This window comes from Sorex fumeus, unplaced genomic scaffold (assembly GCF_029834395.1).
Source record: "Sorex fumeus unplaced genomic scaffold, SorFum_2.1 ptg000265l, whole genome shotgun sequence".
Taxonomy (NCBI): domain Eukaryota; kingdom Metazoa; phylum Chordata; class Mammalia; order Eulipotyphla; family Soricidae; genus Sorex; species Sorex fumeus.
In genome coordinates, this window is record NW_026606322.1 from 11,204,628 (window position 1) to 11,232,177 (window position 27,550).

The window sequence follows — 27,550 nt, forward strand, 5'->3', positions numbered from 1 at the left end:
TACACCAGTCACATTAAACTTCGGTATGCCAAACTGCTCCCACTGAATGAGCATCTTATTCTCTGTTTACCTTGTACCTTAGTTCATAATGATTCCTTTCTCCTGTCTTTTATGCTTTGTGGGAATCTTCTCAGAACCTTCTCAAAAGTCACTCTCTTTAGTATATAGATTCTGTATGATAGCATTCATGTATCTGCCTTGTAAAATAGATAATATCCTAATTTACCTCCAAGACTACACAATTTAGACCACTCAAAGATAGGTATAGACGTTCCATATCTTTATGTTTGAATTTTATTTTGCTTATTGCAAATGTGCAAATGTGCAATATGCAAAATAAAATGTCTACATTAAAAAGTATGCATCATGCAAATAAATTTGGATGACTTTAAGTAATTCATGGATTTGACAGTATCTCATGCAGCAAAGAGAAGGAATCCCCAAGGATTCATACAAAATGGAAGGTTCTTATGGGCAGAAAGAGGATGGACAAAAAAGATAAAACTGTATTATTTAAGACAAAGTTACCTTTCCTTAGGAGAAGGCAGAAGTAGTGGTAGTATCTTTTTCTTGGTTTATTCTCAGTTTCAATTTATCAAAAAAATTATTAAATTTTTATTATGATATAGGTAATATTGTTACAGTATTATTTAAATTTGTAGTATTTATATATAAGGTTACTGTACACCACCAAAGTGCTTATGACTCTCAACTACTGAAGGGAAGCCTTCAGCGAAGGCAGGAGGGTCTTATCAAGCAAACTGCCTCAGTAGTGCTGACAGGAAATTCTAGACTGACTGAACTAAAATTTCACTCGTGAGAGAAGTTAAAATTGAAAGTAGGTTAGTTTTATGTTTTTTTAGGCCCTGGCAAAAGTGACTACATTTGGGGCCTGTGGTTTCTTTTTAACACCTTCCAAGGAAAATTTCATTAAGTATTAAGGTTTGAGAATAATATTATGGTTCAGTGAACTGCTTTTCAGTTCCATTTTGATGATGGCGTAAGTGACACAGTTTTGTGAGACTTTACTCTGTAGGAAATCCCTTGCCTTTGGCACTGCAAACAGCCTGTTGAACCCCAAACATAAAGGTCCCACCGTTTAATAGATCAAGAATCCAATGCTGCTCTCTGGTTCTGAGAAGTTAACAGTGATAGTTTGAAACTGGACCAAAGAACAACATAAGACATGAGGACGAAGTGTCCTTGCCCCCAAATTAAAAATATCGACAGTTTATCGTCAGTTCACACATCCTACTCCCAAAGCTCAATTCTTACTTTGCTTAGGTTTGAAATAATATGGAATGTGTCTCTGTGATTCAGACCACAGGGATTTTTTTTTGGTATTTATTTATTTATTTATTTATTTATTTATTTTTATTGGTGAAACACCATGAGGTACAGTTGTAGACTTACAAACTTTTGTGCTTGGGTTTCAGTTACACAATGATTGAGTACCCATCGCTCCACCAGTGCCCACTCTTCACCACCAATGATCCCAGTAGCCATTACACCCACACACCCCATACCCCCCACACTACCCTGCCTCTGCGGCAGGGCATTCCTTTTTGCTTTCTCTTTCCTTTAGGGTGTTGTGGTTTGCAATAGATGTATTGAGTGGCCAAGCCATAGAGCAGACCTCTTGGTACTTATCTCAACTATTCTTGGGTGTTCAACTCCAATTCTGTTACTTTATATCCCCCAGATGAGTGCAGTCTTTCTATGTCTGCCCCTTTCTTTCTGGCTCATTTCACTTAGCATGATACTTTCCATGCAGAACCCCTTGTATGTAAATTTCATGACTTCATCTTTTATAACAGCTGCATAGTATTCCATTGTGTAGATGTACCAAAGTTTCTTTAACCAGTCATCTGTTCTTGGGCATTCAGGTTTTTTCCAGATTCTGGCTATTGTAAAGAGTGCTGCAATGAACAAACAAGTACAGATGTCACTTCGACTATACTTTTTTCCCTCTCTGGGTTATATTCCCAGGAGTGATATTGCTGGGTCAAATGGGAGCTCAGTTTCTAATTTTTTGAGAATCGCCCATACTGTTTTCCAAAAGGGTTGAACCAGTCGGCATTCGCACTAGCAGTGAAGAAGGGTCCCTTTCTCGCCACATCCACGCCAATACCTGCTGCTTTTGTTCTTTTGGATGTGGGCCAGTCTCTTTGGTGTGAAATGATATCTCATTGTGTTTTGATCTGCATCTCCCTGATGATTAGTGATGTAGAGCATTTTCTCACGTGCCTTTTTGCCATTCAGATTTCTTCTTTGAGAAAGTTTCTGTTCATCACCCCATTTTTTGATGGGGTTGGATGTTTTCTTCTTGTGGAGTTCAACCAGTGGTTTGTATATCCTTGATATCAACCCCTTGTTGGATGGGTACTGGGCGAATATCCTTTCCCATTCTGTAGACTGTCTTTGTATATTTTGGTCACTGTTTCTTTTGAGGTGCAGAAGCTTCTTAGTTTAAAGATAGTCCAACTCGTCTATCTCTGTTTTCACTTTTTTTTTTTTGCTTCTTGGGTCACATCCGGTAATGCTCAGGGGTTACTCCTGGCTCTGCACTCAGGAATCACTCCTGGCAGTGCTCAGGGGACCATATGAGATGCTGGTAATCGACCCAGGTCGGCCATGTGCAAGGCAAACGCCCTACACACTGTGCTATTTCTCCAGCCCCTGTTTTCACTTTTTTTGGCCAGTGGTGTGTCATCTTTGAAGATACTGTTCACTTCAATGTCATGGAGGGTTTTGTCAACCTTGTCTTCAATGTGCCTTATGGATTCTGGTTTGATGTTGAGGTCTTTAATTCATTTCGATCTTACTTTTGTACATGGTGTTTGATAGAGATCTGAGTGCATTTTTTGCATGTAGCTGTCCAGTTTTGCCACCACAATTTGTTAATTTTTTCCTTGCTCCACTTCACATTTTTGATCTTATGAAAGATTAGATGATCATATGTTTGGGGAGAGATGTCAGTATATTCAACCCTGTTCCATTGGTCGCGGTTCTGCCTTTGTTCAAGTACCATGCTGTTTTAATTATTACTGCTTTGTAGTAGAGTTTGAGGTCGGAGAGATTGATTCCTCCCATTTTCTTTTCCCCAAGAATTGCTTTAGCTATTCATGGGTGATTATTGTTCCATATGGATTTCAGGAGTGTTTGCTCCTTTTCTTTGAAGAATGTGATGGGTATCCTTATAGGGATTGCACTGAATTTGTACAATGCTTTGGGAAGTATTGTCATTTTGACAATGTTAATTCTCCCGATCCATGAGCAGGGGATATCTTTCTATTTTCTCGTCTCCTCTTTTATTTCCTGAAGTAGCATTTTGTAGTTTTCTTTGTACAGGTCTTTTACATCCGTAGTTAAGCTGCTTCCTAGGTACTTGATTTTCTGGGGCACAATTGTGAACAGGATTTTTTTTTTCATGTCACTTTCTTCACTCTCATTATTTACGTAAAGGAAAGCCACAGACTTTTGGGTATTTATTTTATTTATTTATATATCTTTTTGGGTCACACCCGGCAATGCACAGGGGTTTTTCCTGGCTCTTCACTCAGGAATTACTCCTGGCAGTGCTTGAGGGACCATATGGGATGCTGGGAATCAAACCCAGGTCGGCCGCGTGCAAGGCAAGTGCCCTACCCGCTATGCTAAGCCCAGGTATTGAAAGCCTGCAACTTTACTATACAAGCCTATTGTTTCTAGAAGTTTCCTTGTAGAGGTTTTAGGTTTCTCTAAGTATAGTATCATATCATCTGTGAATAGTGATTCTCTTGATTTCTTTCTTTCCTACCTTAATGCCCTTAATATCTTTTTCTTGCCTAACTGCTATTGCAAGTACTTCCAGTACTATATTAAACAGCAGTGGAGAGAGTGGGCATCCTTGTATTGTCCCTGATATTAGAGGGAAGATTTTTCCCCATTGAGGATGATGTTTGCTGTAGGCTTTTGGTAGATGACTTTAACTATATTGAGGAAAGTCCCTTCTATACCCATTTTGGTGAGGGTTTTCATCATAAACTGGTGTTGAATCTTCTCAAATGTTTTCTCTGCATTTATTGATATGATCATATGATTTTATCTTTTCTTTTGTTGATGTGATGGATTATGTTGATTTATTTGCGAATGTTAAACCAGCCTTGCATCCCCAGGATCAATCCCACATGGTCATGGTGTATGTCTTTTTGATGAGTTGTTGAATTCTATTTGCTAGTATTTTGTTGAGAATCTTCGCATCCGTGTTCATCAGGAATATCGGCCTGTAGTTTTCTTTTCTTGTGGTGTCTTTGCTTCTTTTTGCTATTAGAGAGATATGAGCTTCATAGCAACTGCTTGGGAGAATTTCTGTTTCTTCATTTTCCTGGAAAAGCTTGCGAAGAACTGGCAATAGACCCTCTTTAAATGTTTGGTAAAATTCGCTAGTGAATCCATCTGGACCTGGGCCTTTGTTTTTGGGAAGACTTTTGATTACAGTTTCAATTTCCTTGATATTCATAGGACTATTCAGGTATTTCAGATCTTCTTGATTCAGCCTTTGGAGATTATAGGCCCTCCCGTTGATCGTCGATTTGCTCGAGCGGGCCCAGTAACGTCTCCATTGGAGACTTTGTTGTTACTGTGTCTGGCATATCGAATACTCTCGGTAGCTTGCCGGGCTAGGAAATTATCCATTTCTTCTAGGTTCTCTTGTATCGCAGCATACAGACTTTCAAAGCAGTCTCTGATAATCTTTTGAATTTCTTTGTTTTCTGTTGTGATTTCTCCCTTCTAATTTCTGATTCAGTTTATTAGGGTTTTCTCTTTCTCTTTCTTTGTGAGTCTTGCTAGTGGTTTATGCATCTTATTTATTTTCTTGAAGAACCAGCTCTTGGTTTCATTGATCTTTTGGATTGTTTTTTGGGTTTCCATGTTATTGATTTCTGCTCTAAGTTTTATGATCTCTTTTATTCTGCCTGATTTTGGCTCCTTTTGTTGATCCTTTTCTAAGATCTTGAGCTGTGAGGTCAACTTGTTTATGTGGGCCCTTTCTTCCTTCCTGAGAAATGCTTGCAGAGCTATAAATTTTCCTCTAAACATGGCTTTAGCTGTGTCCCATAGGTTCTTGTAGCTCGTATCTTCATTCTCATTTGTTTCCAGGTATCTTTTTATTTCTTCCTTGATTTCTTTCCTGACCTACTCGTTGTTCAACATTGAGTTGTTTAATTTCCAGTGTTTTATTTGGTTTTCTACGTCTATAAATGATTGATTTCTATATTCAGTGCATCGTGTAAGAATAGTCTTTAATATCCACATTTTTACCAGCATTCTGTTCATGATCTTTAATGTGTTCCTTAAGAAGACACTTTCTCTCCAGCTCTTGGCTTTGCTTTCCAGGCTCTAGTAGAAAGCTTCATTTTTTTTAAAATTTGGTCACTTTGAAATTACAAAATTATTTATGATTGGCTGCCTGGAATAATCTGTTTCAACAACTGCCAGGATCTCCTCTACTGCTCATCTTTTAGTCAGCAATTTTTCACAGCAATACACATGTACCTCAATATTGCTCCAGATGCCATCCCAATTTCAAAGTTGTAACCACATTTTTAGGTATTTATTATAGCAGCACCTTACTTTTCAGTACCAAAATTTATGTAAGAGTTCTCAAGATAAACAAAATTCTGATAATTTGTGCCTTCTTCATTCTTGTTCATCTGGAGGAAACTTTTAAATTTTTTAAAATTTCCTCTTTGACTCAATGACTTTTTAGTGGCTTATTTCTTAATTTCCAAATATTAGCACTTTTCCTGCTTTTACTTTTATTACCAATCACACTGTGGCTGAAAAGATACTTAATATGATTTCTACTTTTGTGATTTTTGTTGACATTTTTGTTGACACTTAAATTGTGTTCGAGTATTGGTCTGTCCTCAGGAGTATTCCACATGCACAGGAGAAGAATGTATACTGTACAGTGATAGATGATCCTTAAATATTTATTGATCTCTTTTTCTAATTCCTCATTTAGGTCTCTTGTTTCCTTATTTGTTAATGCTTTAATTTTGGCTTATCTCTGCAATAGTGGGTGTAAGTTTCCCACTACTATTGTGTGTTTCCAACTATATTTCCTGTTAGAAGTTGCTTTATATACTTTGCTACTCCCTGCATTTTTTTTGTGCATTTATGTTGGACAAAGTTAAGTTCTCTTTTTTTCTTTTGCTTTATGGGTCACACTTGGCAATGCACAGGGTTACTCCTGGCTTTGCACTCAGGAATTACTCCTGGATGTGCTCAGGGGACCATATGGGATGCTGGGAATCGACCCACGTTGTCCACGAGCAAGGCAAACTCCCTAGCCATTGTACTATCGCTCCAGCCCCAAGATAAGTCCTCTCGATCTTTATCCTTTGACCACTATGTAATGACAAAACATATCTCTTACAACATTTTTTTTGTTTGAATATTTGGTCTAAAAAAAGTATGGCCATTCCTTCATTTTTAATCTACCATTAGACTTGTATAATTGCTCTGTAAGTCTTTAATATCAATCTGCTTTTTGTGGAAGTTTTAGTGCATCTCTTATAAAGAGTAGATGGATTGATTTGTTTCCTTATCTATCCAGGAATTCTTTGCCTTTTAATGGGAAATTTCAGTTCATTGGCTTTTAGAGCAATTACTGATATATAATAGCTTGCTGTCATCTATTTATAAGGATTTTGGATGCTTTTGACATTTGACTTTTTAAAATACGAGTTTATTCCTTACCTAGCACAACTGATTTATTTGCAACACATATCATCAGTTCTTTATTTGAGAGTGATTTTACATTCCCTCAAATATGAGTGATAATACATGATAATATGTGATAATATATGTGATAATATATGTGATAATATAGTGATAATATATGACACAGAAAATTTATTTCTTGGTGGTTATCCCAATAGCACAAAGATATTAGCATGAAAAATATATGCAAAATCATGTTACTGGCAGCAATATTTACAGTAGCCAAAATCTAGAAACAACACAACTTCGCAATGACAGATGAGTACATTGCAGGGTAGAATACTTTAGTAGGAGGTTATTTTATTTATTTACTTTTTTAAATTCATTAGCTTTTAGGCTACGCCCAGCTGTGTTCAGGGCTCTCTCTTGTTCTGTGCTCAGGGATCACTCCTGATAGGGCTCAGGATACTATATGTGATGCCGGAATCTAACGTTGGTAGGCTGTGTGCCTTATCCTCTGTACTATCTCTCCAGTTCCTAGGAGGTTCTTTCATTCAGTGATATAAATAAATTATTTGATTCTCTTCTTGCTTAAAGAATTTCATTTTGGAAATATGATCGAATCTAATGCTTTCCCCCTGTATATGAGCCCTTGCTCCTCCCCATCTTAATGAGTCTCTCTATGTGTTTTATTTTCGTCATTTTGATCACAGGTATCTTGTTGTTGCTCTGTTTGGGTTTACTTGATTGGCATTATTAGGGTCTCTTATATCAGTATATTAGTCTCCCGTTAAGATTGAGAATGTTCTAGCTATTATTTCTTCAAGGAGCTATTTTACCCGTTTTGTATTCTTCTAGAATTCCTATGATTCTGAGACTATTTCTTCTGATATTGTCAGTATCTCCTAAATTATCTTCATTTTCTTCTCATTATATTTCGTACTATTACCTTTTTATTGGAGGATTTGTGCGAAGATTTTTGTGTAATCTAATTATGCTTAAAGGATTTCTAGTAATTTGATTTTTATGAATAAGCAATGTAATCCACTCCATTTAAATATATATAATTGATTTACCTACTTCTTTTCTGAATGCATTTATTCTTCAACAACGTCTATGAATAAAATGAAGTTCATTACACTCTCCTTCAGAAGGTAATATCATCACTTATTACTAGGAAAATGCAAATCAAAACAACTGGCCTTCTGTGTGACCTTTACAAAAAATAATGAAAACAATCAGGTTAGTGGGAATATAGTGAAAAAAGCTGACTCATTCACTATTGATCAGCCTCTATGGCTTAGCCTCTGTAAAAATCAGTATAAAAACATAAGAAAAAATAAAAATATATCTCTATCACAATGCAGAAAATTTATTTCTTAGTGGTTATTCCAATAACACAAAGAGATAAGCATGAAAAATATATGCAAAATCATGTTACTGGCAGCACTATTTAACAGTAGCCAAAATCTAGAAACAACACTACACAATGACAGATGAGTACATAAATAATTGTGGAATGTACATACTATAGAATGGTATTTTTCTTGCTACAACATTGATGGAGTTAGAGGACATTATGTTAAATCAGAGTAAGATGGAAAAGGCCAGAATATTTTTCTCATATATGGTATGTGAACAAGCTGGATTCCGAAAAGGATTCAGTACCATCGACCATATCCACACAATAACCAAGCTCATTGAGGTATCTCGGGAGTTCAAGATGCCGCTCTGTCTAACGTTCATTGATTTAAAGAAGGCCTTTGATTCTGTTGAGACGGAAGCGGTCATGGAAGCCCTAGCCAATCAGGGCATACAAACTCAATACATCAGGATCCTTTGTGAGCTCTATTGCGGATTCACTACCAAGATCTCACCATTCTACAAAGAAGTAATCATCCATATCAAGAGAGGGGTTCGGCAGGGTGATACCATTTCACCAAAACTCTTCAGTGCCACCCTCGAGAACATCATGCGACGACTGGAATGGGAAGGAATGGGAGTGAAGATAGATGGTCGGCAACTACACCACCTCCGCTTTGCTGATGACATCGTTCTAATAACACCAAACATCAGCCAAGCGGCACAAATGCTTGCGGACTTTGACCGTGAGTGTGGAAAGGTCGGACTACAGCTGAATCTTACGAAGACAATGTTTATGAGAAACAGCCTTGTTCCTGACGCTCCATTCGCTCTCAACGGAACCACCATCTCCGAATGCAACAGTTATATATACTTAGGTCGAGAAATCAACATGATGAATGACCTGGCACCTGAGTTACGCAGGAGGAAGAGAGCGGCTTGGAATGCCTTCAAGAGCATTGAAGAAATAACTAAAAGGACAAAGAACCTCCAACTACGAGCACATCTCTTTGATTCCACTATTCTTCCTGCATTAACATATGCCTCAGAGACCTGGACCCTACGAAAACAGGATGAGAACACTATTCGGGTCTCTCAAAGAGGAATCGAAAGAACTATGCTTGGAATATCACGATTCACTCAAATGAGAGATAGAATCCGGAGTTCTGATCTTCGTCAACGTTCAAGAATCAGAGACGCTGTCTCATTTGCCAAGACATCAAAAATCAGATGGGCTGGACATGTAATGAGGTTTACAGACAACCGCTGGACTAGAGCCATTACTGATTGGATTCCACGAGACATCAAAAGATCACGTGGACGCCCACCTATAAGATGGTCAGACTTCTTCGTCAAGACCCTAAATGATCGGTTTGAGGCTCTACATGTTCCTAAAACGAACAGATATCATTGGGCTACGCTAGCACGCAACCGGGATGAATGGAGACGTTACTGGCACCCGCTCGAATAAATCGATGAATAACGGGGATTAAGTGATTAAGTGATAAGTGATGGTATTTGAAAAACAAAGCTAGTGAATAGACAGTATCCGATAAGAACAAACCCTGGGCTTTTATTGAAGAACTGGGATTATCAAGGAGAGGGAAAGAGATGGAATGGTTGAAGGTTAGAAGGGAAAGGTGGACAGAAATGATTTAAAGTTAATGGTGAAGGATTTTTGTCACATTGGTGGTGATGGAGGTACAATAACCTTGTATAACAAAAGCAGAAATATAATATGGATAAAAATTGTATTTTATATAAATACAATTATAATCTTGTTACCTTAAACTATAATTTTAAACAAAATCTTTTAGCTTTTATTGTACTTCCAAACCTTAATAACATCTGGATGTTATTTCCAGCTGTTAACATATTTTTTTATTTGATGAATTAATTACTTGTAATTTCCATTCTTCAAGGATTTTTATATAATCTAGTTAGGGTTAACTGATTTTCTAGTATAATTAAATGATTTTTTTGTGAATAAGCAATAATATCCATCCCATTTACCAACTTTTCTATGTGTTTTAGCTTCAACAAGTAGTTCATCTGTGGATGTAAAGCAGTGTAAGATTGACTCTGCAGGAGGTAATATACATTTAAATTTAATATAGAGAGATGAAGTATTTGATTTCTTTAGAGATTTAGTTAATGGTCTGGTCTGAGGTCAGCATTGTGCAGAGTTGAACAATGTGGTTATATGAATGCTTTGATATGAGGTATCTTGAATAGTATTACCCTCATCTAGAGCATTAAATTTTCCATGCAAAGATTATTTAGCCTTCTCTACTTATTAGGCACTATGATAACTTTGAAGGAAACACAAAGATGAGCTATATTACTAGGGAGTTCTCAGGAGACTCAGTTTTGTATGGGAACCTACATATGAGTAAGAAACTGAAGAGATTCGCTCTAAGCAGAGGATGCAATATGTGAATTCAATAAATTAAAAGAGAGGGTGTTTTTTAAAATTTTTTCAAAATTTTATTTTAATAAAACATTGTGAATTAAAACATTATTTTTCTTCCTTTTTTTATTTTATTGAATCACCATGAGATATATTTACAAGCTTTCATGTTTGAGTTACAATCACACAATCAACCATCCCTCTACCAGTGCACATTCCTCACCACCATTGTTCTCAGTATACCCCCACTTTCCCACCCTCCCACTGCCTCCATGGCAGACAATATTCCCCATACTCTCTCTCTACTTTCGGGTATCATGGTTTGCAATGCAAATACTAGGAGGTTATCATGCTTGCTCCTTTATCTACTTTCAGCACGCATCTCCCATCCCAACCGATTCCTCCAATCCTCATTTTTTTAGTGATCCCTTCTCTATTCCAGCTGCCTTCCCCCACATCCCCCCTTCACCACTCATGAGGCAGGCTTCCAACTCTGGAGCAATATTCCTGGCTCTTGTATCTACTGTCCTTGGGTGTCAGTCTCGTGTTATGTTATTCTATAGGGAGAGTGTTTTAGTAGAGCATAGTATGGGTATCTCAGATGGTATGAACAATGTGAGAAGGCCCTTAAAAACATAATATTTTGCCCAGAATATGGGAACAATATAGATAGTTGTAATATGGCACTGGCAAGTCAATTTTAAAGAGAGGGTTTTCAAAGTCAATATAAAGACATTCACATTGCTTGTTTGTTTATTTGTTTGTTTAACCAGCAAGAGTTCTTTAAAGGATATCAGAGTTGACTGATGTATGTGATGGCTGCATACAATGTAAGGTGTGAATTGAGGAAAGGAGAGAGTTTACAGAGAGACAGAACTTAAGTTTGTTTTCCTCTAATTTAGGTATATGATGAAGGAGACTTCAGCTAGGTATAGTAATGAGATAAGAAGCAAATGCCTTCAAACCAATTATAATTGTCTGTATGCTTGAAGCTGGATAAACCTGGAAAATATTTGTAGACAAAGAATACAGATAAAAGGTGTTGGCTTCGTATCAGTTATGAGAATCTACCTATCTTTTCTGTAAAGTGTGAGTAAATTCACTCTAGATGATTTCAGCAAAGTATGGACAATAGACTTGTTAGTGTCAAATCCAGTGGTTGTGGGGAAGTAACCAATCATTGACAAATTATGGCAACAGTTTTGTTTTGCTTTTATTTTTTGTTATAGTTTAGTTAATATGATTACATTGTGCTTAAGTTTGTGGTATTGATGTACAAAGTTACTACAAATTACCACCACCAAATTGCCTATGACCTTCTACTACTATACTTTTGTCATCTCTCCTCATTTACAAAACTTGAAAAAAAGAAGGAAAAAGGTAAGAAAAATGTGAAATAAAAGCAATGGGACATGAACTATTTTAAAAGATAAAGGGTGATTGACTGAAGGTCACAGGAAGAATAAAAATTGTCTACAGTGCTTGAGATCTTCATCATTAGAGAGTTCTTTGATGATGTTTCCATGTTATAAATGAATGCTTACATGGTACTTTCATTAAGAAAATAGATTCAAGTTTTTACACACGGTTTTCTTGTTTTCTCAGCACCATTTGTTGTAAGGGCTATCTTTTGTTTTTCTTTTTTGAGTCACACCTGGTGATGCACAGGGATTACTCCTGGCTCAGCACTCAGGGATTACTCCTGGTGGTGCTCGGGGGACCATATGGGATGCTGGGAATCAAACCTGGGTAGGCCATGTACAAGACAAATGCCCTAACTGCTGTGCTATCGCTCCAGGCCTGAAAGGGCTATCTTTATTCCACTTCATGCTTTCAGATTCTTTATTGAAAATTAACTGTTTATATATAAGGGGTTTTGTGCTTGGGTATTTGATTCTGACTTATTGATCAGAAAGCCTATCTTTATTCCAGTACCAATTTTGGCCACTATACTTTTATAATTCAGTCCCAAATTAGATAATGAGATACCTCCCGATTTCTTACTATCTGATATGGCTTTGCTTTTATATGGGACTCTTCTGATCCATATAAAGTTTATTACTGACTTTTCTAGGTTCTTGAAGAATGTTGTCAGAATTTGGACAGGAATTGCATTGAATCTATAATATAGCTTAGGTAGGATAGTTGTTTTACTAATATTTATTCTCTCAATACATGAGCATGGCATGCTTTACCATTTCCTATAGTTTTCTTCTCTTTTATTTATTTAATTTTAAAATAAGACACCATGATTTACAAACCTATTCATAATACAATAGTTTCAGGTATATAATTTTGAAATGCCCATCTCACTACCAATGTCCCCAGAGTCCCTGCCATCCTCCAGCCTGTCTTCTTGGCAGGACATACCATATTTATTTCATATTGCTTGCTCCAACAAACCTTTAAAAAATGGAATTATTAGAAGATAAATCACCAAAAGTCAATTTATGATGATTAATTGCTATATAACTTCAACCTCTGTGAATAAGAAAATTCAAACCATTTAATACAATAGTATTGTTTATATAGTCTAGTGTCATTTCTGGGCTGGAGCAATAGCACAGCGGGTAGGGCATTTATCTTGCACGCCACTGAACTTGGTTTGATTCCTTGCCCCTCTCAGAGAGCCCCATCCATACGGCAGAGTCTGGCAAGCTATCCGTGGGGTTTTCAATATGCCAAAAACAGTAACAATAACGGGTCTCATTCCCCTGACCCTGAAAGAGCCCCCAATACGGCAGTGTTAGGAAGGACCAGCAAGGAAAGGCTGATAAAATCTCAGGGCCAAACTAGGCTGCCAAAACAAAGAAGGACTAAAATGACTGTACTTTCAATGCATGTACGCTGGCATGGGAAGCATCATTCAAGGACCTGATGGTGGAAGCACAGATCAAGTACGATGTCATTGGTCTGACCGAAATGAGAAGGCATCAGTCATATAATGCCATTTTCGACACTGGAGAAGAACTGTTCCTCGGAACAGTAACGTTTTAATTTTAACACTATAATTTTAATATTTCATGTGAAAAAACTGAAAATATACATGCTTTAAATTATAAATGTATGTTTTTTCTTTGAGAAAAACAAGATGAACTAATTTATCTTTTTTGCTTCAGAATGAGTAAAATATTTATTGGAAGATAAACAGGTTTTGTGGGGCTTTAAATATAACTCTTTAGAAGGAACTGATTCATAAAATTTCTAACCTTCTTCTTCTCTTGTTTCTAGTTCACTCTAGTGAGACTGTGTTTGTAGGTGCCAAGGTTGTTCTCTCTTGCTGTCCCATCTCCTCACCACATTTGGTGTTAGCAACATGGACTATAAACCTTAGAGGCAAGTTGAAATGCATCACATTCTACAAGGAAGAGGAAAATAAGACCAGCAACAACTGCAGTGACAATAGAATAACCTGGGCCTCCAGACCTGACCAGAATCCTGCCCTTCAGATTGATCCAGTGGCCATCAGTCACAAAGGGAAGTATACGTGTGAACTTGTAATACCAGATGGAAATCTCCAGCGTAGTTATAACCTCCAAGTGTTAGGTAAGGAGCACCAAATGTGATATTTCTGATAACCTGGTTGGGTACTGAGAGAAACATTGCTAAAACCTATGTCTCGGGTGCTAAGACTGAAGCATTTTGTTTCCCCCTGTGTCCCTGCAGTGCCCCCTGAGGTGACCACGTGGACAGAGCAGAGAAATGCAGTGTGCAGGGTAGCTGCAGCAGGGAAGTCGACTGCACAGATCTCCTGGGCTCCAGAGGGAGCTTGTGCCACTACAGAGGAACAACAGCATTGGGGCAATGAGGCAGTCACCATCCAGAGTACATGCTACTTGGCAGAAAATGATCTGTCTACTGTGAACTGTTCTGTTTTCTATTTGTCTAGCAGCTGGACCATACCCATACAGCTGAGTCAACGTTAGTAAATTTTCTAGTCATATCCAAGATTTCCAAAGAGGAATATATCCTCATTGTCTCTTCTGTCACTTCATATCTACTCCTTTATTCACTTGTATCTCTTTCCACAGTAAATGACCTGACCAAACTGATAAAGACCTCTAAAATACCAAGTAAAACATAGACTTTACTTCCCCTTATAGTTTTTTTAATTAATAATTTTATACATTATTAAATTTACCTTCATATTAATTGGCTTCTTTGTAAAATATAGCATGCTCTGGCCTCCCTTTCACATGGTTTCCTCTCATGTTGCAGTTGGCGTCCATCTTACCTTTTCTCTAGCTTCCTAGACTTCTTGCATACACTCCTTTTCATTTATTTATTCTATAAAAGAATAAATTTTCTATTTGCTTCATTACTGGTTTTCTTCTCTTCTAATTTCACCCCATTTCTTGAGCAATCATGTCTGTACCTATAGTTTCTCCTACTGCCTAATTCTTGATCCTCATTTGTGAATTTAGAGTTCAGATTTCTTTTTTTTTTAATTTTTTTTTATTAGTGAAACACCATGAGGTATAGTTGTAGATTTACGATATTTTTGTGCTTGGGTTTCGATTATACAATGATCAAATACCCATCCCTCCACCAGTGCCCATTTTCCACTACCATGGATAATATCCCTCCCACCCCCATCCCCCCCATCCCACCCTGCCTCTGTGGCAGGGCAATCCCTTTTGTTCTCTCTCTCCTTTTGGGTGTTGTGGTCTGCAAAAGAGGCATTGAGTGGCAAACATGTTCAGTCCATAGTCTACTTTCAACATGCATCTCCCCTCCTGGGAGGATCCTCCAAACACCCTTTATTTGGTGCTCCCTTCTGAGCTGTCCTTTCTCCTAGAATGCCTGGCTGGCCTCTAAGCTATGGAGTAATCCTCCTGGTGCTGATCTCAGCTATTCTTGGGTATTAATCTCATATTTTGTTACTTTATATCCCCCAGATAAATGCGATCTTCCTATGTCTATCCCTCTCTTTCTGAAGGAGTTCAGATTTCTTTCCAGCATCAAAATGACCTTACTGTTGGATGGCTTCATCTGGATGCATCGAGGACACCTGAACTTGAATATGTCTGCAGTGACATCTTCTCCTATGCCTCCATAACCTCCATACCAGTTATCATACATCTTGCTAAATGATCAAACCTAGAAAACTTAAAAATATCCTATGAAAGCCTTCTTTTTAGTCCTCATTTTCAAACCAATAACTCTGTTTTTACTGATTTGACCTAACATGTCTTTCTTAAATCTTGACTTTTATTTTTCTTCTCCCTTCCTTAAGTGATTACAAAATCATCTCTCACTGAAATCATTTCAATCTTCTTGCAACAGGTTTTCTGACCTCTCACTTATCTCCTTCAATTTATATCCCTCATACTGTTGCTAGAGAGATTTTTCTAAGATGAAAATTATGCAGTGCTGTGCTGCTAAGCACCTTCAGTAGCATTTTGCCTCAGGTGAAGCTTAACCCCTTTGGTCAGCCAGCGGCTTCTGCTTTTCTCAGCTTCTGTCCTGTGCACTTCGCATATGCACCTTTTGAAGCTTCTCTAAAGTATCATGACCTTTTATTGCTTTATCCTCTTTAACTGTACTTTCTACCTCTGTATGATGCACTTCTTCCTTTTTTTTCCCACAATGCACTTCTTTTTCTATAACATCTTCCAGTCAAGTGATCAATTTCTATTGATTGTTAGGTGGATGTTGTTCCTATGAGATCACTTAAATCTTCCTTTTCCCTGTAGTTTGGTTAGCTGTTCTCTTTTGTGTTCATGTAATGTTTTATGCATAACTCTCCTCTCTCCCTTAATAAGCTATTTTAGTTCTAAACTGACTTCCCACTTCTCTGACTCCCAGTACAATGTAAGTTCCTTGAGAGTAGAAATAATATCTTTCATTCCTATAGTACTAGGATCTGGCCAAGCCAATACAAATAACTGCGGAATTAGGTTTAAATTTATCACAGACTTCAGTTTTATTTTCACATTCTTGGCTTCAAATATAGCATCTTCAGATCCTTGCTCAACTTTAATTTTTTTTCCCCTTGAAAAGAACTTCCTTCTTTTTTGGACCGATTTAATTCTGCTATAGGCAAAGTTTATTTTAAAATCCCTTGTCATTCTGATATTTTAATTAGAGTTGAATAGGTGTTTTGCATGTAGCTTTATAATATGCAATTCTCATTTAATACAATTTGCTCTCTTATGTTCTGTCTTTTTATTTGTATGGATCCAAACTTCTCCAATTAGATTTGAAGAACTTTTTGAGAATCCTGACCATGTGTTCCTTCACAATATTGCCTAAGGAATTGATATCTAGTGTAGCATTTCAGCTTATTTAATGGGTCATGTGACCCTCTTGAAATCAAGAGTCAAATCAAGAGTTCACATACACTTTTATCTGACAGTTTCAGAAGAGAAAGGACTTCAGAATGATCATCCTAAACAGTCCATTTTATTTTTTCAGCAATTATGAGGGTCACTTCACAGATTAAAAAATGAAAATAGAAATACATAAAATACCCCCATTAAAGGTGTGATTGCAGCTTCTTCGTATCACTGTATCACTGTCATCCTGTTGTTCATCAATTTGTTTCAGCGGGCTCCAGTAACATCTCCATTCTTCCTAGCCCTGAGATTTTAGCAGCCTCTCTTTACTCGTTCTTCCCAATGCTGCCGATTTGGAGGCTCTTTCAGGGTCAGGGAAATGAGACCTATTATTTCTACCGTGTTTGGCATATCGAATACCCCACGGGGAGCTTGCCAGGCTCAATGGAGACGTTACTGGTGCCTGCTTGAGCAAATCAATGAACAATAGGAGGACAGTGCTACATACACTGCTTACAATTTGCACAGCGGTAGGGCGTTTGCCTTGTGCGTGGCTGGCCTAGCCAAGCCAGGTTCGATTCTTCCTCCCCTCTCAGAGAGTTCGGCAAGCTACAGAGAGTATCTTGCCTGTATGGCAAAACCTGGCAAGCTACCAATGATTTATTCAATATTCCAAACAAAGTAACAACAAGTCTCACAATGGAGACGTTACAGGGCCCGCTTGAGCAAATCGATGAACAACGGGAGCTCAGTGCTACAGTGCAGTGCGACAAAACATAACAGTTATTCAGGAAGTTCTAACATATATTTCCTTCTTTTTATTTTATTTTATTTTTTTAGAGGCTCAGGGAGGGAGAAGTAGGAGTTTGTGTGTTTTTCTTTCCTTTATAATTTTGTTGTTTTGCTTTAGCACAGCGGTAGGGCGTTCGCCTTACAAGCGGCCAACATGGCCGACCCGAGTTCGATTCCTCCACCCCTCTCGGAGAGCCCGGCAAGCTACCGAGAGTATTCGATATGCCAGACACAGTAACAACAAAGTCCCCAATGGAGATGTTACTGGGCCCGCTCGAGCAAAAATCGACGATCAACGGGAGGGCCTTTACCTTTACCTCGAGCTTTACAGTACCTGGAATCAAACCCAGGGTTTATATATGCAAGCATACTACATCTCTAATATATGTTTTTTTCCTATAACATTTGGAAATTTTAGCAATCTATATTGTTCATTTACTCATTTATAAAATATGTATTAAAACCTGTTACATACACAAATCTACAAAGATGTCTCTTAATCTTTGAGATAAAAGAATGATAGATTGATAACCTTAGAATTATAGTCAAAAATGTGTTTTGATCAAGAGAGTTCTGTGAGCTTTTATTCATATTTTTAAAGCCTCCTTTAACTTGGTGACTTTAATTTGTTTGTTAGAAAAATACTTGAAGGGATTCTTTATATCTGTCTTATTTCCTGTGTTAAAGGTACATCAGACATGTCCGTTTCATCCTTACTGATTATTCACTATGTGAAATCCTGTCTTTTATTGGTCTTCCTGATCATGGTGGGATTCATGTACTACCAGAGGAAAAATGGCTGCAGGTAGGAATAGAGAATGAAAAACAGAGACTCACTAGAAAGAAGTATCACTGCATAATTTTGATTTCGGGAAAAGCTTGATAATGTGGTTTGCCACTTATTTGTTCTCCCAACATTTTTGGATCAAAAAGCTTTGCCAGCTGGGGAGAGGCCAGCAGCCCTGGGGAGAGAAGGTCTGTCTGCTTCATTGTAACTTTTCCCTGGGACAGACCTGTCCTGGCCACCCTTGGAGAATTCTCTGGGTGAAAAGTAGGTTGAGTGGGGTGTCTTACAGTATTTACTTCAGAGCTTCTCTGCTTCTAAGAGCTGGACTTTATATCTAATTAACTGATTTATGCTTTTCCTCTAGGACATAAAAATAAATCTGGATATCACTTTAGATTTGATGAATTATCACAAAGAGAAGCAGCCAATCTTCAAGTTCAGTCCTGGAAATCAATGTTTGAATTGAACAACTAGCCCATCTGCTCCTGTTACCCCTCACTACCTTGGTGTTTATAAAAATCAATATGATGATTAGCACAGTCTGTTTCAAACTACTATTACACATAGGCACATATAAACAAATATAACACACACATTCAAGCATCCATACATCAGTATATGTATGTATATACCATATATAAACACACATATGCTAAGCTTACTGTCTATCATTATAATTGCTTTTGATGACTCATCTTCTTTTCCTTCACCCTAGTGAGTTCTTACTTGAGACAGGAAAACAGTCCTACATCTTAGTTTAAAGAAGAACTAAGTTCAGAAAAAAAGACAAAAGTGAAAAGCAATGTTGCTCAGTCTTTCAAAGGTACTTTCACTCTAAATTCTTATTTTTATCTGTTCACTTGAAATGTTAATCAGTTGCTACAAACAGCCTTCAATGAACAGAGAGCTGACCTACAATTCAGTTCTTTGGAAGCAATTAATCCAACAGTTGTATATATTTGGACTGATCAATAAATAAATGGCCATGATTTCTTTTCAACAATATATACATTAATTCTGTGGATTACACTAAGGAAATGACTATTACAGTGACTGAAGACAGTATGGAGTAGCATAGTACTTGGTCTTTGTAGAATCTCAATTCTCTTTCTAGTCTGCAATCCAGTTGGAAGTGAATTTTGGTGACAAGTAAAAAAATACTTGAAGAAATCCTACATCTTATAAAGTCACTGTAAACCAAAACCCCATCTTCACAGACATGTAGTGATTCTGTTGGGAAAATATGTCCTTTGAAAAGAATGTCTTTTTGTGTTTAGTGGCATGTGATTTGGGCCATAATTTTCATTTCCAGTAAGACTCTAAGAGAGAACATGAATGTCTCAAATCTGAGGATATGGTACAAGTAAGACAGTTTAATTGTTGAAAGAAACAACCCACAAATCTCACGGTGTTCATACAATGGAAGTTTAGTTCTTGCTCATTCACATTTCAAAGTATCCCGGTGAAACTTTGGGCAGGAACAGGAGTAATATTGATCTAAATGAGCATTTTTTCATGGGTTCTGCTCTCCTTGGAATATTCTGCATTTTTCTAATGAATGGAAAGGAATGGGAACATTATATCAGAGGATTGTAGGAACTTGACTTGGAGTAGTAAACACTTATGTTCACATTCTATTGTCTTGTTATATGGTATAGTCACAGTAACTTCTATGGATTTAGGACATGTGTGGGATCAAGAAATGCCATGGGAGGAAACAGCAAGAATTTGGGTGTATTTTAGCCAGTTCCTACTTGCAGTAAATGTAGGTTGAGCTAAGATGAATACATCCTCCATTAGACATTGAACATGAAATAATTTAGTATAAATTGATGCTGTATATAAAAAACACTCTCTTTTGTCTCTTTGTCTTTTATCATAGTTCTCTATCTTTAAGGCAGGGCATAAAATGGGTGGGGATGGAAGGGAAATCCCATCAAACAATTCTACAACAGACTCAAAATGCTTTGGCACAGATTTACAGTTGCTTCGTCCAGGACTTATTTTCCCCTTTCCTCTTAGGGTGGATTATCTTTATATTATACATTTTCATCCCTTTTTATATCATGGCAATTTACCAATGATTTCTTTCCATAAAGAATGTACAGTTTTATCCACACCATATAATTTGCAGCCCCATGAGGCTCAAGGGCAGAAGGCCACTTTTGAGCCCAAATTTCAAGAGGTCCTGTTTGCTACTCTTGGATACTCCTGGGTTAGTCTGATGGAAGCTAGGAAAGCACATAGAAAAGCAGAATTGATAACAGAATAGGAGAGCAACACCCAAAAATAGTAGAGATAAGTACCAGGAGGATTACTCCACAGCTTAGAAGCTGGCCACAAATGCTGGGGGAAAAGGCAGCTCAGATAAAGAAGGGACTACCAAGTTAAAGGTGCTAGGCGGGCCCACTCAGGATGGGAGATGCATGCTAAAAGTAGACTATAGACTGAAGATGATGACCACTTAATATCTCTATTGCAAACACCCAAAAGGGGAGAGAGAGAGAGCAAAAAAAATGCCCTGCCACAGAGGTGAAGGGGATGGGGTGGGGGTGGTGGGAGGGATGCTGAGACCATTGGTGGTGGAAAATGGGTATGGTGGAGGGATGGGTACTCGATCATTGTATGACTGAAACGCAAGCACGAAAGTTTGTAAATCTGTAACTGTGCCTCACGGTGATTAATAAAAATTTTTTTAAAAAAGAGAAAAGCAGAATTGAATTACTCTAGTTGCATCCCTCATTCTATTTTTTTTAACGTAGGAGTACTGCTATTTATTCAGTCACTGATTAGCTGATTGAATTGGGCATGAACTCCACCTTACTTTTTTTTCATTTTTTTTATAATTTTATTTATTGAATCACCATGAGAACAGTTACAAAGCTTTCAGGTTTACGTCTTGGTCGTCACTGAAACACCCATACCTTTACCAGTGCCCATTCTCCACCACCAAAAAACCCAGTATACCCCTATTCCATACCCTCCCTCTACCTGTGGAGCAGATTATTTCCACATTACTCTCTACTTTGATTACACTCAAAATTTTGACACCAGACCCACCATTATTATTTGGGATTTTACCCCAACACTCATATCTGCTGAAATGACAACAGTAGACTATTTGTTTTCCATTGCTGGTTATGATTAACATATGATGTCATGTGGCTGCAGTGGTGGCCACACGATTTTGAAATTCTGAAATTTTAACACTTAAATCTGGAGAGATTTCTGCCCAAAACTGCTGAGTTCCAAGATTTGTTCCTGAGTCTCTTGGATCATGGCCATTAAGCAGTTGATCAGGAGACAGAAAAGCCGTTCGTGGGTGGTGACTTGGGATCTTGCTGGGACAGGGAAGAAAGGACCAGCTCCACCCCCAACCCATGAGGCCCCACGTGTCTCGTCACTGAGGGCTCAAATGACTGCCCAAAGGCCTCTCGAGGATGACGAGGATGACGGCCACCAAGCCACCTAGGGGAAGCATTCAGAGGTACAACACCCTTTCCCCCCTGGAATAGCCCTGCGACAGTAACTTATTGCGGGGTCCAGACACATTTCTGCCAAAAGCCAGTGGGGTTCCGAGATTTGTTTCTGAGTCTCTGGGATCATGGTCATTAAGCAGCTTGATCAGGAGCCAGACAGGCCGTTTGTGGGCAGTGCCTCGGGGTCTCATTGGGGTGAGGAGGAAAGGACTGGCTCCACCCCCATCCCATGAGGCCCTGAATGTCTTGTCACTGCGGGCCCAAACCTAATTGTCCAGTGGCCTCTGGAAGATGGCGGTCACTGGGCCTCCAGGGAAAACAGGTCAAGGCACAAAACCTATACCCACCTGGAATGGTCCAGCACCAGTAAGCTACTGCAGGAACAGGACACATTTCTGCCAAAAGCCTTTGGGTTCTGAGTTTCGTTTGAGTCTCTGGGATCATGGCCATTAAGCAGTTTGATCAGGAACCAGAGAGGACATGCCTCCAATTATATAGCTGAGCCGGAGGTGGTTTGTGGGTGTGTCTCCCACATACCTAACTTTTGGCCATATACTTTCTTGGTAAACTTTGCCCCAGTTTTTGGGGTCTGACCAAAGGCACAGCAGCAATTTTGGGGTATCTGGAAGTCTGAAGGCGCCATCAGGCTGCTGATGCACTTGCCTCACAAGTACAGATTGACCTGCTGGCAGTACCATACCCCCCTCATCCTATTGTTTAGGTAATTCAATAGTCAGTCATCTCTTAGAAAAGTCAGGAAAATTGGTAAGATTAGAAGATCTGCCCCTGACTTCAACAGATTTTGGACAAGCAATTATTGGTCACAAGATTGTATAGCCACTTGCTACACAGAATTCTTATGGCATTAATTCTCTGATAGATTGCTTAAAAATTTAACTCCAATTTTATTTGGTGTAGGATATCACTAAAACACATTTTAAAAAAAGAAAGATGGTGTGGTTCCTGGCACTGGAATTTGTGGAGTTGTTATGTAAATTCTTTACTTCTAAATCTTTGTGTTTCTGTTTTATTTTGGTGCCACACCCAGCAGTGGTCAGAGGATACTACTGGCTCAGTGATTGGCATTACCTCCTGGTAGTCCTTAGGAGACCATGTGACACAGAGATCAGACCCAGGACTTCTGCACACAAAGCATGAGCTCAGTCTGTTGAACTATACAGTCTTATGTGTAATTTTTTTTATGAGAGAGAGTAAACTATTGTGTTCATGGCCATGTTATTTTAGTGGTTATTCCATGTACAACTGAACTTAATTCTTATTGCTTCAGATACTTGGTTTTCCATGTCAAGGTTGGCTGCCAATTTTACAACAGTTGACTGTACTCTACTCATGTGATTTTAATGACCTATTTTATTTCCCCTCTAGAAATAGTGAAGCAGGTTATATTTGATTCATGTGCTTTGTGTGGCCTACTTTCATTCTTCCACTAGAAATAATTAAGCAAAGTATTTTGAGAAACTAGAAATCTTAGGTGTGAGACCCTTCTGTGTGTCACATTATTTACCCTACAATGCCAAAATTGCTTGTTATATAAAGTTAAAGGAGGCTAAGGGATTTGTGGTACAAAAAGGCTTAGGAATTTAGAGATGTGTAGAAATCAATTAATAAACACTTAATCCCTAGATGTCTGAGGACCTGTCTGCATGGATTACGAGGACAGATTACTAGGGCTGCTTAGGAGGAAAATGAATAGTAACTGGAGAGCTGAAATTTATGGAGCTTTATTCCGTAATATTTTTGTCCACTTAAAGGCTTCATTATTGCTGGAAGAGATTAATCAGAATTTATATTTCTGTTTATCTGCACCACTCCCACTGGGATACATTTTGGAATGCTGTTAGATTGGAAGATACCATATTTCATCACATAAACATCACAGATTTTATACCAGTAATTTTTATAACTATTCTGTAATCTTTTTTAAGATTGAAAGAAAATTCTAAACTAAAAACAATACCATGATTATGCAGTAAAATATAAGAACTTATATCTAATCCTCCTTAACTTCTTATATTACCATAAAGAAATAGATTTCGTTTTCCTAACATATATAGGAATATATATATATGTGCAACAAATTAATTGTTGTCCTAAATTGAGAAAACTATGGAGCGACTTTAGCAAAACTGAGAGCCACTAGATGGTGCTTCAACTTAATTCTTTTAACATTTTGAAAGAAGTTAAAACTTAATATCAGACTTAATTTTCTTAAATTTTTTATATTAATGCCTCTCACTAATTTTCAGTCCTAAATTGAGTCATTGGATTAATAACAAAAGAACAGGAAAACAATTTAAATTAAAATTAAGGGGAAACCACTTTTTTCAGTTCCTGAATTTAAATTCTACTATCTCTTTTAAATTTAATTTTAGAAAAATTGTATATATTTTTAAAAGGTGGTGGATATTAATATTCTTATTTAACGAAAGGAGAAATTGTGAGGATTTTGTAATAGTTAAACTGAATTTTTACTGGAGAGTTCAGATATTCAATCATTGATTAGAAAATATTTTTGTTCATTACAGCAGAAAGTTGGAGCTATAAATAACATTACTAGCTTTCTCTGTCTCACTCCAATTCCATGCCATTTCTCTCTAAGTCTTTTAAGAAAATATATAATCCTCTAAAGCTAGAAAAATAATTATAGAAACCTAGATCAATTTTCCCATTTCTAAAAGAGGAAACTAAATATTTCAAAATTAAGTGACTGTTATTGACGGTTTAACGTGGTTATCTGTACACTGACAAAAACTATTAGAAGAGAGACCCAATTTTACTGAACATGTAACTTATAGTATAGGCTGTGAATCAACAAAGACACTCATTGCATTGCATGAGAGCATGTTCAACTTCAAGTCTGGTGATTTTAATGGCTCTCAAAGTCTTGGATGGAGGACCTGACCTTTTTCCTTTTTGTCTCTGCTTTGTGTCATTGTCAACCTTTCCTTCATCCTCAGACTGGAAGAGAAAAGCTTCCCAAGTTCATAGTCAGACACATTTTGGCCAGAGGAAGAAGGTGACCATCTGATCACTACTCCCTCAAACCCCATCTTATTAAGGAGGACTGAGTACTTCCACACCCCTGCCTCACAGATAACTTCCTCTCATCCAATTCAGCGAAGCTATAAAACAAAGGATTGAGATTTTGCTTATGTTAATTAGGCCTCCTGTATCACTGGATCAAAGTCAGCATTTTTCACCCCACTGTTGGGGTCTCAGCAGCTAGCCTGAGACTTTGACCAAATCCCCTGTCCCTGGAAGCAAGAGCAGGGCCTGTTTACAAAGACCCAGGGGGCCCGCTCAAGCACTCCCAGCAGGCTGGCACTCTGGTTAAGAATGAGGAACATGACTGTGCCCACCTACCCATATTGTTAACCCAGCCCTAAGAGTAGGATATGTAAATCATTAGCTGACACCTGTGAGCCCTACCTGAGAAGCCTGAGGAACGTGCTGTACTAGGGAAACGTGCTGAGTGTGGGATTTCCGCCTACCTTCGTACTATAAGAACCCCTGTGTAGGGGCTAATAAACAGAGAACTGCTTGACCATCAGACTTGCCCCTTCTGTGGCTTTCTTTCTGGGTGGCAGCGATGGTGGCAGGGGCAGGAACCCAGGAATCCCGCGGTGCGCAGAGGGCCGAGGCAGAGGCTTCTCCCCTACGCACTCACTTTCCTATAGGGAGTAAGTCCGGGACTTCGGGAGTTCGTACTCCAGTTTGTGGAGGTCGACTGGACAGAACCTTACCCCATGTCACCAGGCACATAATGAAATAGAGTAGAGATCTGAACAAAGTTGGGGCTTTGTTAAGAATTAGAGAATGCATTTGTGACGCTCTGATGAAAGAGCTAATAGTATTGAAACTGAGGTTGAACAGAGGCCCATCTTGCACCTGCAGGGGGACCAAGACAGGGATGAAAGACATGCTGGCAGAAAGAAAGGCATGGGTAAAGTGGAGAGCTATGATGGGGTGTGTCCTTTTCAGACAATGGAGAAACAATATCATCTCCTCACACAAGGCTTACATTTCCTGAAGTCATCTGGGGACAGAACATTTCTATCCTACTAAGAATGCCAGCAGAGTTTTGTAGAACCATCAAGTCTGGATGAATTTGTATTGTTTTCTGAACAGAATGTACAAACCTTCTGACTGATTCACCCAACACTGATTTTAAGATCAAACATGGAGCCAAGAACATGAGTTTATACACAGTGGAGGCCAGGGAGCTCAGCCCGGAGAGGCAGTGGTCTGCGGGGTGATGCCACAATCTCTGTAGATGTCACTTGGTTGCTGAGCTGGACCAAGCTGACAAACTTGCGACACTTATTATGGTTCTCTTTGTGAACTTTGAAAATAATTTTAGCTATTAACCAGCTGAATGAGGAGTCACATGTCTGTCTGTCTATCTATCTATCTATCTATCTATCTATCTGCATACACACAATTATATAGTGTTATAAAAGGTATTGCAGAACACAAAGTTGAGCCTGGAGAAAGTACAGTGGACAAGGCTCACACGCAATTTGCCCAGAACCCCGGCCCAGTACCCTATGTCTTCACCAGGAATGATCCTTGAGCACAGATCCAATAGTGAACCCCAAGCCTCACCTTCCCCAAATAAACATAAAGTCTTGTCACTCATACTACCTATTTTCAAATACCCCTTATACACATCAGTAATATAAATAATTTTCTACAATATATTATTCTCTAATAATTCTCTCCAATCTCAAACCAGAGACCCCACACTCAAAGATGTCATCGATATAGTATCTCTTTTCAAGTTATGTCATGTCCAGTTTAAAGTCCCCAAACATTGAGGGAAAAGCTTTTCAAAAGTACAAAAATCATAATGAAAAAGGATGATCATATCTGAATACATAGACCATGGCAAGAGAGACCATTGGAGAAGAAATGAAATATTTAGCAAAGTGGGAGAGAAAAAAGATAAACAATTCTAGAGGCCTAAGATAGCACAGCGGGTAGGGCGTCTGCCTTGCATGCAGCCAACATGGCCAACCTGAGTTCGATTCCTCCGCCCCTCTCGGAGAGCCCGGCAAGCTACCGACAGTATTCAATATGCCAGACATAGTAACAACAAATCTCCAATGGAGACATTACTGGGCCCGCTCGAGCAAGGGTAACTTACTTATCAACATTTTTTCTGACCTTGGTTCCCTTCCAAATGCACCCTTCCTGTAGGCCTGTTCTACGAGTTTGCCCCTAGTCTTATGCACACACTCCAGTAAAACAATTTTCACCTGGGGCCCCCTTCGAATCTATATGACCTGGCTCTATATGGTCCTTGGGTGAGAAACCCTGACATAAAACACTTGCCTTGCAATAGTGTAGCTACAAGTTCAATTCCTGAAGTTCCTGTTCTGCTGTCTGAGATCCCTGAACTGCAAGTGAGTTCCAGCTGCAGCTAGATGTGTGTAAGTGCTTCAGCTAAGGAGTGTGACCCCCACACTCCCCACCCCACAGTGAGTATTAGTATGGGCACCACAACAGGAATTACAACCCACTGCCAGAACATGTGGGCATTACGTTGATGCTCTGTGAACATCACGGCTAGAATGTGCATAAGCACCACACCTAAAGGAATATATCCTAGGTGAGCATTGCAGCTAAAACAACATGCAGGCATCATAACCAGAAGCCTGTGTGACTCGTGATAATTACAATAGCAAAGATAAAAGAAAGGGAAGGGAAT

General features: G+C 38.4%; 1 protein-coding gene across 1 annotated transcript in view; it reads left to right on the forward strand.

Moving 5' to 3' along the window:
- Positions 1-14,049, forward strand: part of LOC130018439 (cell surface glycoprotein CD200 receptor 1-like) — a 36,506-nt gene extending 22,457 nt beyond the window's left edge. The window contains exons 2-3 of the mRNA XM_056109137.1: positions 10,108-10,164; positions 13,715-14,049. Coding sequence (XP_055965112.1) covers positions 10,108-10,164; positions 13,715-14,049 — 392 coding nt within the window. The remainder of the gene's footprint in view (positions 1-10,107; positions 10,165-13,714) is intronic.
- The last annotated feature ends 13,501 nt before the right edge of the window (positions 14,050-27,550 follow it).